The sequence below is a fragment of the Crocuta crocuta genome, unplaced genomic scaffold (assembly GCF_008692635.1).
Source record: "Crocuta crocuta isolate KB4526 unplaced genomic scaffold, BGI_CrCroc_1.0 scaffold243, whole genome shotgun sequence".
Classification (NCBI taxonomy): Eukaryota; Metazoa; Chordata; class Mammalia; order Carnivora; family Hyaenidae; genus Crocuta; species Crocuta crocuta.
Window position 1 is genome coordinate 5,495,279 of NW_027529596.1, and position 12,511 is coordinate 5,507,789.

A 12,511-nucleotide genomic window follows, 5' to 3' on the forward strand; every position below is an offset into this window, starting at 1 on the left:
GTGAGTCTCTCGCACGCCGTCCTCCCCCCCACCCCGTCGCCGTCGTCGCCGCTATCGTCGTCGCCGCTGCCGCTGCGGCTGAGCTCCCGGCCCTGAGCTCCCCTGGGCAATAACGTTATTCCACACACGCCCCACACATAGCGGTAACGGCAGAGCGCGGCCGCCCGAGTGCGCAGGCGCCTGGGGAAAGGGCGAGGAGCCCGGCCCTATCCCCTCCTCCGGCCGGCCCAACGATCTCTTACTGCGCAGGCGCCAAACGCAGACAATGAAAAGGGGCCGTGCGGAGGGTCTCACCCAAAGCCTTCTCCAGCTGCCTATTGCGCAGGCGTGCTCCAAAGACCAGCTTGAACAATGAAGAGGACCCTGATGTTAGCCGGGGCCGCAGCTAAAAAGGACTACAGTTCCCAGAGGGCAGTGCGCCAACTCCAAGCGGAGGTCGGGTTGCGGGGCATGCTAGGATTTGTAGTGTCCGCCGCCTTCACAATCTAGGCGAATCTGTTTCGAAGATAGAAAGCTTCCTGTTCTCGAGAATGTATTTGGCCGTTTTGGCAGACGTCGCGGCTGAAGGGTGTAGAGCTTGTTATTTGTGTCCTTGAGAAACCTCAAGGACCAACTGCAAACCAGCAGATTTAGAAGAGTCAGGGTCCTCAGTGAGCTCTTTCTGTCGGTTCGGGGGTCCAAACAGCAGGATGGCATAAAGGCAGGGCTAAGCCAGGCAGGGATACAGAAAAAGGGCGGAGCCTCCAGGCAGTCTCTTGGCAACCGGATCCGGCTGCCAAACCGCCAAAGCTTGCGGCGCAATGACCTCTGGGAATTGTAGTTCAGGTGGAAGGGCCTCTTAGGAGCCTCGTGACTGCAGGCCCGCGGCCTGCGGACTACAACTCCCGACGTCCACCGTGAGGGCCAGCGGGTGGGAAGGGCTCCCGGCGAGCTCCGGCCGGGATTCCACGCTCCCCAATGACAGCAGCGACAGGAAGCCGGCGGGCGCTACTCTGGCTGCGAGGCCGCTGGTTTCCCGAGGGGCGACATTGGACACTTCCCCACGTAACTCCCATCTCTGGCCCCCGAGCCTGTGCATGGCGAAGTCCCCGGAGAACTCTACCCTGGAGGAGGTTCTGGGGCAGTATCAACGGAGTCTCCGGGGTGAGTCGCCCCGAACCTCTGCGCCGCAGCCCCTGGGTCTCAGGCCCTATGGGCGGGAGCTGACCCAGGTGCCTTTCCGAACACCTGGAATGGGCCCCAGCCAGGATACAGAGGAAGAAGATGGATGTTGGTGTGATCCTTGAGGGAAGACGAAGTAGTTTGTGTTTGCTTTTACGGTTAAGCAGTGTTGTTTGCCTTGAGTCCCATAGTTACCTGAACTAACTCCCTGAGTTTGACTTAGCATCTTTGTGACCCAAACAGACAGAACCTCGTGGGTGGCTCTATTCCACCCTTGCTCAGTTCCCATACTTTGCTCTTTAATCCAGGAAATTCCTTATTCACATTTTTTTACACATTCCTATTGTGGTGCAAGGGGTTGAATGTGATTTATCGGACCAAGAAAAAAGAAATGCTAATTATTTTAATCAGAACAGCTTCTTTTTAGTGGTCTAGGCTATTAACATACATCAAGTCATTTAAAACTGAACAATTTAATGAATACCCTTCTTTTGCACATGGGGAAATCAAGATGCAAGGAGATTAAGTTCGTCCAAAATCCACACAGCTGGTTAGTGGCTGAGCCAGATATTAAATTCAGCCAGGACTGACTGCCTTAAAAGCCTTTTTTTTTTCTTTATCACTCATGTCACAGTTGTTATTACTGAAACCTTGCTTAGTTAATTCAGATTTTCTTAGTATGGTATCCTATGAGTGAGTCTTTATAGTTCTATAAAGTGATGTTCTTACTTTTAGATAGTTCTGTCATCTTAGACGTCATATATGCCATCTTGAAACCTCAGCGCTGTTACTTTAAAGTAAAAGTTATGTGATTGTCTACAGGGTTATTGTGAGGAGCAAATGATATAATCCATATAAAGCAGTGATTTTCAGCCTTCTAATTTTTTACTGCCACACATAGATAAGAAATAGGACATATACACGTAAAAGTTTCAATGAAGAATACTCTACTAAATGTAACACATTCCATTTATCCTTCTGGGTTTCTTACCACTCTAGGGCATGCCCAATGGTTTTAAAAAGTTACTTAAAGTGTTTAGAACAATGAATCATTTAAAAATTCAGTGCCTACTATGTGTAAGGCATACTAGGTGATGGGAATACAATAAACGGAGCCTCTGGATTAGTGGGGGGGGGGGACACAAACAGAATAATGACATTACTATGGCAGAGAATAAGGGTAAAGATCAGTGCTTGGCACATAAGCACTGGTTACATGTCAGCTACTATTTGTAATTGCTACTTGTAGCAAAGTGAAGATTTTTTCGAAGAGACTAGAAAGATTATCTTCTAGTGACTCTAGATTTTGTAAGGGTTATTATGTATTGTTTCCATCTGTCAATGTGTTACAAACTGTCAACATTCTATAGGCAAACTGCAGGAGTGAAAAAATGGGTCCTGATGAATGCTTTCATCAGCCTACTGGTATTTCAAGAGCTGTGAGATACAGAAATAACCACTTTTAACTTCCCACTTGAAAGCAAGAAAAGTATTGTGCACAGTGATAATGAGTGATTTTTTTTTTGAGGTTGGTAAAAACAATTTGTTTTCTGTTACAACTTTCTGCTAATGCTGCTCTTATTTTGAACCCTTATGTAAGCATTGGGGGCTTACTTTTAGGCATTTTAATGCAATAAAGTCGTTAATTTCAAACTAATACTGCTTTCAGTAATTATATAGAGTGGAGAGTTTTCATTCAAAGATGATATATTTAAAAATAAATTATAAATGTTGTGTGATAGTAAAGAACATTTCGAATCAAAAACAAATGTAAAGCAGAGGAAAAAGGTTTTTTTTCAGTGATGGTTTTAACTACAAATCAGGAAATGGATCCTGAAATTTTTCCTGGGTTTTCATGACTTCTTTTATTACTTATTTAGTAGCATTTGACTTGTATGTTTATTTGGTTTATGTAACCGCTTTTGGGGGCACTTGGGTATCTCGGTTAAGTATCCAGCTTTTGATTTTGGCTCAGGTCTTGATTTCACAGCCCTGTGTTGGGCTCCACACTAACAGCACAGACCCTGCTTGGGATTCTCTCTTTCCTTCTCTTTCTGCCCTCCTCCCCTGCAAAGAAATAAACTTAAAAAAAAAAAAAAAAAAAGCTCATGAAAGGAAACAACCGATCCTGAGTTAAAACACATGTAGAAGTTCTTTGCTTCACACACGTAAAAATTCGTGCTTCTGAATAAACAAAGTACGGTGGCATTGTTTTACATGTGGAACTTCATTATTTTCAGTGTTTGTGCCTAATAACTTGAGAACTGTGTTACTATACAATCAGATAAAAGGTAATTTTAAGTTCTTCTGTTTTATTTTATTTTGGTTTTCTTGGTTTGTTTGATTTTGTTTGTCCACCATTACGTCCCAAAATGTTTTGCCTTGTTTGTGCTTAAAGAAAGGCTCTTAGCATTTTTAGCCCTTCCTCACATGTTATTCCTCTGGTTCCTAAACAACTGTATGTGTAATCATTACTAATATCCATTCAGTTATATTCAGCCAGGAAGTAGCCATAAAAAACACAACATGCTTTCATAATTTCCCATGATAGTCCCTCATTTTCATAGCTTTCCCTCAGTTCTTCGCTTTAAATGTAATTTTAGTTACTATTATAGTATATTAAGTATAAATGAAGTTCTCATTTGAAAGGCAGAGTCAAACCTGTCTTCTTTCTTTTGAAGCTTGAGCGGGATTCTCACCTGTCCTTGACCTGTGATCTTGGAGCAGCCACGGAAGGAGGGAGCCCATTTGCAGACTCCATACTCCCCTCATCCTTTCCCTTAGGCTTCCCAGATGTGACCACTCTTTATCCTCTCTAAAGGGATCTCCGCCTTTGGCTTGTCTGTCTGTGCCCCCACTGTGAGAAGTTGGGGAGATTTAGTGACTGTCCTTCAAAGTAAGCATTCTGACAAAAACTAGAAGGCCTCACTGCCTGGCAGATCTGTAACATTATTGCTTCCCAGGAGGTGATCTGAGAGTTTCTAGAGTGGGGAAAAGTGGACATATGCCATGTACCCTGGGAATGACTGAGCTTACTGTAGAGTGGAAGTGACTTGGGAGGTCACCTGGCAGTACGGGTAGGTGTTCATCCCCTTTATAGTGGATATAGGCGGCTAGCATTCAAGACCCACAGAAGAACTGAGAATTGCCTCGGGAACTGGGGAGAGTAGCCTATAGCCCTCCTCTCATTTAAATCCACCAAATCATTGTACAAGGCCACAGGGTGAAAAATAACTAGCATATAGTCAAGAAAGGGTCAGAAAACCCAATTTAACAGGGAATCCAGGCTGTACTCTGACTGTAGGGCTATGGCAATAGGAGACCCGAACTTGCTAGAAAAGCAATGTCCATCCTTCATGACAGAATCATGTGTAGTCTATTGCTGCAGTGTTAGCCGTGGGTACACTTGTATCAACAGCGCTGTGTACATGACTCACCTCTTCACCTAGGTCCTGACCGCCTTTGGTGAGGTGAGCATAAAGAAATATGGAGCAAACTTGAACTGTGACAAGAACACATCATTTTCCAGATGCATTTTACATACTGGTTCCTCATTTTCTTTCAACCTGTTGGCATTCTGGGCTCTAGATTGAATCTCTGTAAGAGTATGGTGGAGTCAGAGAGGAGAATGTGGAGCCAGGAGCCCGGTCACTGAAATCTTACTGTGGTTTTGCCGATAAGCATCGCTGTCACCTGAGGCAAGTCGGTAAACTTGTTTCCTTGTCTGTAAAGTGAAACATCTGGACGAGGTCCAGAGTCACTGCCTTTAGGACCCAAGCAGGTGACAGAATGTGTGATGGCATCAGTGGAAGACAGTAGGGAATGGTGAGGCTTATGGCCAAATTGGGCCACTGATGCTTTTTCTAAAAACATTCGAATTTCTTTCCTTTTCTTCTTCCTTCCTCCCACACTGTGCTGGCCAAGCGAAACACACCTGAAAGTCTGGTTCCTCCTCCAGGCACTTCTCTCAGACCCCTGGGTTTCTAACGACCCTTCCAACCACACTTATTGGACCCATGTGCATGATAAAAGGTTATGTATCTCTCTTATAAAAATGAGAGGTGGGCACCTGGGTGGCTCAGTTGGTTGAGCGTCCAACTTCGGCTCAGGTCATGATCTTCCAGTTCGTAGATTCGAGGCCCCCATCGGGCTCTGTGCTGACAGCTCAGAGCCTGGAGCCTGCTTCGGATTCTGTGTCTCCCTCTCCCTCTGCCCCTCCCCTGCTCATACTCTGTCTCTGTTTCTCAATAATAAATAAATGTTTTTTAAAAAACTGAGAGGTAGGAGTGGGAGTAGGTCCATAGAACATGAGAGGTTGAATATGGGAAGAAAATACATTATTTGAGGGGGGAGGTGATTCTTTTCCCTGTAAATTGATCTAGTTTGACAAAACCGAAGATAATGTTGATATTCTATGTTTTACTTATATGTATGATTGGCACTTCTCCCTAGATCCTACAAAATGTTTCTTTTTTTCCTTCCAGGGAAGGGCTCACATCCGTAGAAGGTCTGTGTTAATCTTAACTTGCCAATACTTCGGTCACTGAATTAGCCAGCAGTGATATCATCTGGACCTTGCACAAACTTAAGAAAACATGTGTGGAACTTAAGTAAAGTTCTTCCTTTTCTCGGTTTTACTCATGAAACTTGTATTTCTTCTTTTTGTTTTTGCTTTTCTTAACTGTTTTCTGAATATTTTCATATTCTTTCCCGTGTACACTATATATGTGCTTACTCGCTCGTGCTCTTTCCACAGTTCGTGTTTCCTTATTTGTTTGTTTTACTATCAGCCTCATTAAGACCAAGACAGGCAGCAATGTAAAAAGCCCCTGGAAGCATTTGTTATGAAATGGGAAAATTATTTTGCTTTTTTCCAAATAATTTTGCAGACTGAAACAGCTCTCTTTTCTCAAAATTAGAGGGACAGAATGTTTTGGCTATTACTAAGTAAGGATTGGTAATGCAAATGAAATTTGTAAACATTTGAATTTGTTTTTTTGGCTGACAACATTTAAATTAAATGTATTCATTTTTTGGTTTTATATGCTCAATGGCTTTTCTTAGCACTTTTAACTTTTATGACCATTTATTCTACCAGAATAACAAAAGCCAGTAGAATTCCATTTTTCCTTCCCTACTACTGATGAGATACAATGGGCAAAAGATGAGACTCAGCAGCCAGAAAAGAAAAGCCAGTAAAACCTGTTTTACAAGAGTCATCCCTGGAATTATCTAGAACCAAAGCAGTGCTCAGTGTTATGAAATTATAATGGCATTTTCACACGTTCTTGGGCAGAAAAAGAGATTAAATTATTCTCAAACTATTGAGAAACTGAGAATAATTATATTTTCTCTTGGGAGAAAATCTTTGCAAATTATGGCCTGATCACTTTCCCAGTGTGTGCTAAGGTTTTCTTCCTTTTCACTTAGTGATAGTTCTCTCAAGGTCAAAAAGTAGAGAAAGTAGCTTGAAATGCACTTGTGCACTTGCCAAAGCAACCTTGATGGGGGAGGGGGGTTTTCATCAAAGCCTGCTAAAATATTTACAGGAATGATTGCCCAAGGTAGCTCTGAAAAATGGCTTTGAGGTGTAACTATGGCTTCACGTGTTAAGCCTTGAAACAATATGAAGCTAAATATGAATTTCAAGTTCTCGGAGTAGGTGTAACGCTTTCTCCCGACACCCAGATCAGGAGTGCCCCATCGTGGCTGTGATGGTCCTGTGGCTGAATCACTCGCTGTCCTGACCATTTTTCTTTCACTAAGAGGTGACTGTAGTTACAGTGTCATAATGTGGGGAGTCCCTCCTCGGACCTGAGCACTGGCTATGCTGTTTTATTTTTCTAAACCAGTGGTTCTCAACCAGGAGTGATTTTTCCACCCAGGAGACATTTGATAATGGATGGAGACATTTTTGGTTGTCACCGCCGGTGGTGGCTGGGGGTTGATTTCGCCTGGCAACTAGCAGGTAGAGGCCAGGGAAGCCGCTGAGCATGCACAGCACAGCTCCTTACAACAAAGAATTATCAGGTGCAGACCTCAGTAGTGCCAGGGTGAGGAACCGTGAGCTAGAAGTAGCAAGGCCTTGCTTTTAGCCTTTGTTCTTCAAGAATCATTCTTTAAAAAAAAATTTTTTTTTAATGTTTATTTTTGAAAGAGAGAGAGAGAGACAGACAGAATGAGAGTAGGGAAGGAACAGAGACAGAGGAAGACACAGAATCTGAAGCAGGCTCCAGGCTCTGCGCTGTCAGCACAGAGCCCAACGCGGGGCTCGAACCCACGAACCGTGAGATGGTGACCTGAGCCGAAGTCGGACACTCAACCAACTGAGCCACCCACGCGCCCCAAGAAATCATCCTTGAGAGTAATTACAATCAAGGATTCAGATTGTATCGGCTGTACAATCTGCCAGTCTGGCTAGGATGGCTTCTTTATCAGTGGAACGTGACGGGGGCGTAAATCCTCCTAGGCGGTGCCCCAAATCATACCTGGCACATCCCTCGTAATGTAGAAATCTGGCCTCCTTGATTTGCCAACATCCACACAACCTTAAAGATCCTCCAGACACTGCTTTCTTAACGTGTTGACATTCTTGTTCAGATTATCTTTCACTCCTGGCGCCAATCGCTTCAGCACATTTTTCGGCTGTTAGAGGCTTTTCTTTCATGACGGTATTTTCTTTTAGATCTTGTAGTTTCCGCATACTTCTTTTAATCCCTTTCACTATCATAATTGCCATTTCCAGAGCTGGCTTCCCCTGACTTCGGATGATGCAGTTTTTATCTTGGTTGCCCTACCTGTCAGTCCCCAGGTGAACAGTGAGCACAGTTTTCTGAACTAGCTGAGGCCCATTCAAGGGGGGACGGACACGTGCATCTCTTATCTCGCTGTGGTTTCATTTTTCTGCTTGTCTGCCCTGGCCAGAGATTGTTTTGAGGAGTGCAGTGCGACTCGAGTCTCGGCCCACGGAGCTCTGGTCCGTTGCATGGTTTCCGAGAGAGAGCCGGGCGCTGCCCAGGGTGCGGTGCCCCCTCCCTGTCTCCCGGGCACTTCTCGTTCACATCTCCCTGTGCAGATGGAAAAGGTAGACATTAATAATTCACGGTGGGTCTGTAAGTGATGATCCCTCCTAGCCTGGGACTCCTTCCTTTGTCTTTTGTTCAAAAACACCTTGGGGAAGAGAGGCCTGATGGTGAGCCGGGAGGGCACTGTTTACTGCAATGATGAAGACAGACCGAAACTGGCCAACAGTCAACAGCCCATTCACTCCCAGGGCTCCTTGTATGGATTGATGTATGGACAGTGCACCCCCCAGAAATACGATTTGCTTGCCTTTACGTTCACGTGATTCCGTAGGCCTCAGAGGTCCTGTTTGTGTTTGTCTTCATACTTAAGTTTATTTTCAACGTGTGGCTGGTGCGTTGAAATCAGGATGGAGCGGAAAGTACTCTGACTGTCCTCTCTGGAGAGAAGAGGAAAGGAATATTCTTTCCGTCTCTTGGTTATAGATGGATAAAGTTGTGCCCGGTAGTAGAGGGACAGGAAGTGCTAACTAGAGAATCCGGGCTAACTGCACCAGTGTGCAGCAGATGCCTGCTTGATTGAGGGAGTGGTGTTCCTCATAAGGGCTACGGGGTCTTCAGGTATAGCGGTTCCAGCTGAAGAGCAATAGGGTTTCATCTGTTTTCAATCATCTCAGCATTAGTATTCCTCAGGATTAACTCGGTCTGCTACAGGTGCAATTATCATTGCCACGTATATGTTGAGGAGCATTTCACATGTTTCGAAATGTAGTACTGAAATGACTTTACAAATACCACCTCCTTAGTTTGAGTTTTAGGATGCAGTTCTTGCCAATTCCTTTTCTCCCTCCCCGATCCTAGTAACTGAAGTCAGTGATTGCAAAAAAACAGACAAAAAACAAAACAAAACAAAAAAACCATGTCTTGCGACACTTTTCTTCAGGAGAGTTGTTGGCTTCAGTATCTCCCTATTTCACATAATGACTGTTTTCATAGTGTAATTTTATTTTATTTTTTATTTTTTAAAAAAATTTTTAAAATGTTTTTTTATTTATTTCTAGGAGAGAGAGAGAGACAGCGTGAGCAGGGGAGGGTCAGAGAGAGAGGGAGTCACAGACTGAAACAGGCTCCAGGCTCTGAGCTGGCAGTCAGCACAGAGCCCGACACGGGGCTCGAACCCACGAACCGCGAGATCATGATCTGAGTGAAAGTCGGACGCTTAACCAACTAAGCCACCCAGGCACCCCAACATAGTATAATTTTAATACATAGTCTCTGAATGTTATAGATTCCAAAAGATTAAAGAAGAATATTGGGGAAGGGATTGAAAGGGCTCATGAAACTCTGCCACCATTGTAATCTGATAAAAGAACTCTACGTATAGAATTTCAACTGCAAAAGTTTTCTAGATTTCCTTTCTTTTTCCTAATATAGCTTATTAGCTTTTATTCAAATTATGTATAAATAAATAATTATTCTTTATCTTAGAAGTGAAATCATTTCATAGCTCCACAGAACACACTTTTCTTTGAGGGGGAGAGGAGGGTGCGGAGCGAGAGAGGGAGAGAGAATCTTAAGCAGGCTCCATGGTCAGCACAGAGCCCGACGTGAGGCTTAATCCCATGACCCTGGGATCATGACCTGAGCCAAAATCAAGAGTCAAATGCTTAACTGACTGAGCCACCCACATGTCCCCAACAGAGCATACTTTTAATGTTAGTCAGACCCTCTGTTTCCTTTCTAATGGATGCAGTAGAGATAAGTGCTTTATTCATAGATTTACATGTGTTAACCTAAAGCTCTGTGAACTAAATTTCTTATGTAACATTTTTGGTTTCCTTTTCCATTAACAAATTTCTTTAGAAAATCCTAAATTATGGGAAAACTAGTGCTGCTTCTTAGTTTGCTAAAACTAGGCATGTGTTTTATCTGGGCTTTTCTTAAACTCATGATGAGTAAGAGGAAACCAGGCTTGGTTAGTATTTAGCACCAAAGGCCCATCAGAGAAAGGTCTGTATGGAAATAGGATTGGTATGTGGAGGGAAATGTAGAGATAAATGCAGTGAGTCTCTTGTGTAGTTAATAATAAAATTTCATTGTTGAACCCTGACCCAAAGGACCTATTTTCCTTAGTTTAATTAAGAAATACAGTGAGCTCCCCTAAGGGAAGCACCCATGTTAGATACTTTGTAACCCAGAGCATATTTTCTCTCTCTTAAGTTACAGTTACGTTTTCTGTTCTAAACTTTGAAATTAATGAGCTTGGAGAAAATAAAATCTGTCTTTCAAGGTCCTGTAGAATATATGTTTGTAAATATATTTTCATCCATGGCTGGTAATGAAAAGGTAGTTGTCTTGTCGCTCTCTTAGAGTGTCACTCCCATATAGGTGACAAAGATTAGGAGCTTTAATCCTGAGGCCATAAGAAGAAACAGATCTAAGTTGTCAAAGGAGAGCCCAGAAGAGTAAGAACGTCATTGGCCATCATTGTTATGAGTTTCTCCTTCTTCGGGAAGGTACCATCTCTTCCAAGGATCTTTTTTTTTTTTTTAATGTAGTTAATGTTTTTAAGTTTATTTACTTATTTTTGAGAGAGAGTATACGTGAGCGAGCATGAGTAGGGGAGGGGCAGAGAGAGGGAGAAAGAGCATTCCAAGTGCACTCCATTCTCACAAACCTGAGCCAAAATCAAGAATCGGATGCTTAACTCACTGAGACAGCAAGGTGCCTCTCTCCTCTGAAGAACTTGAGGATTGTTTAGATGGAATCCATCTGAAATAGATAACAGATGTAGGTGAATTTGTGTGGGAATCCATCCTTTTGTAATATATATTTTCATGTTAGATACCTGTAGATGTTTGGTAAATCAGTGAGTGAATTAGTAAATAACTTTCAGATACAGATGTCAAAATTTGAAAACGGTGACGGAAATCTGGGTCCCAGGTCTAGCATACAAGGAACATTTTTTGCTACAGCTAAAGTTTTCTTGCTTGGAACCAGTGAGTTGAATCATAAGAGATTAGCAGAAATAACAAGTTTAAGTGGAAAAAGTACATGGACCTTAATTAGTGAAATTGCCAATCGATTGCTTAGTTTTCCAGTTGTTCTACTGTAAAAATATCCTATAAAGTAGGATAGAATTATTGGTAGTGGCATCACTAGTGTCGTTAATATAGGTATGTTTTTAATGTAAGACTTGGATCCTTTGCTGAAATTCTTTTGGGTATTTCACTGGGTAATTATTTTAGTTATCTATTGCTATGTAGCAAACCATTGTAAGGCCTGGTGGCTGGCAGCAACAACTGGAAGCATTTGAGTATCTCTCGGATCTGTGGGTTGACTGGACACTGCTGGGCATTTCTTCCAGTCTCTTCCATGCCATTGCAGTTCCATGGCCTCTCGGGCTGGAGTCACCTAGAGGCTCCGCTGGGGTCAGTGGAGCCGGGCTTCTCTCCTTCCCTGTATAGTCACAGAGCCTCTCCTTTCTATATGGCCTCTCTGCAATCTCTCCATCAGGGCAGGCAGACTTCCTACTTAGTGACTCATGGGTTCCAAGAGGAAGAAAGCAGAAGCTATCACACATTTCAAAAATGAAGTCTGGTCTGGCATGGTGTAACTTCTGCATTCTGCTGGCAAGAGCAAGTTACCAACTTACTCAGTTTCAGCCTAGAAGGGGGCAAGGCATGAGGCTAGATTTGGGGGGGGGGTGCTATTTGCAGAGATGAACTACTACAGTAATATGCCTTCAGCTGCTTTATCTTTAACTATAATGTTAAGTATGTGCTAATAAGTTTAAGCTCCAGTTCTGGGGGTGTTGAGGTTAACTAACCAAGACTGTCTACAAGTATGTAGTCAGCGAGCAGGACAGAAGAAGGACTGCACTGCAGAGGCTGGTGCTGTGAGCACATCACCTATTCCAGTCTTGACCAAAACTTGGCTAGATAGTCAACTGTCTCTGGCTGGGGAGGGACATCTGGATCCCCTGGGCTGGAACTTGGTGTGGAGTCCCCCTTGCTGGCTCTGCCCACCCACCCCAGTGTCTCAAGGAGGCGAGGGGGGAGCACTTTCTGGGGCGGGATTAGTGCTTGGAGGGTGGGGAGGAGCTCTCCCATTCTGTCCTCCTTGGCAGTAAAGCTATACTTAGTGAATATCCACCACTGAGATGTCAGGGACCTTAGAGATCATCAGGTCTAACCTCTGACCCATGAACTTCATCCCTCTCGGCCTCTAGCACTGTCCTCAGCAGGCTAGAAACAAAGCTCTGCTTTTTTCCACGAAGAATGACAAGCAATTGCTTCTCCTTTAGAAACTGCCTTTTTGAGTAAGTG

At 43.6% G+C, this 12,511-nt stretch overlaps 2 protein-coding genes across 15 annotated transcripts in view; one reads left to right on the forward strand and one right to left on the reverse strand.

The window, feature by feature from the left end:
- CEP170 (centrosomal protein 170) overlaps nucleotides 1–792 on the reverse strand; it is a 118,665-nt gene extending 117,873 nt beyond the window's left edge. For 3 of the 6 annotated variants that reach the window (XM_077761810.1, XM_077761809.1, XM_077761807.1), the window contains exon 1: nucleotides 295–791. The gene's annotated coding sequence lies outside the window, so the exon portion shown is untranslated. Of the gene's footprint in view, nucleotides 1–294 lie in introns of all 6 variants that reach the window. The other 3 variants (XM_077761811.1, XM_077761812.1, XM_077761813.1) reach the window with 2 other exon arrangements.
- A 75-nt stretch (nucleotides 793–867) lies between these two features.
- SDCCAG8 (SHH signaling and ciliogenesis regulator SDCCAG8) overlaps nucleotides 868–12,511 on the forward strand; it is a 250,681-nt gene continuing 239,037 nt past the window's right edge. For 7 of the 9 annotated variants that reach the window (XR_013334574.1, XM_077761815.1, XM_077761816.1 and 4 more), the window contains exon 1: nucleotides 982–1,143. Coding sequence is in view for 7 of the 9 variants with exons in the window: in XM_077761815.1 (XP_077617941.1) it covers nucleotides 1,077–1,143 (67 nt within the window). In the remaining 2 variants the exon portion in view is untranslated. Of the gene's footprint in view, nucleotides 1,144–12,511 lie in introns of all 9 variants that reach the window. The other 2 variants (XM_077761821.1, XM_077761819.1) reach the window with 2 other exon arrangements.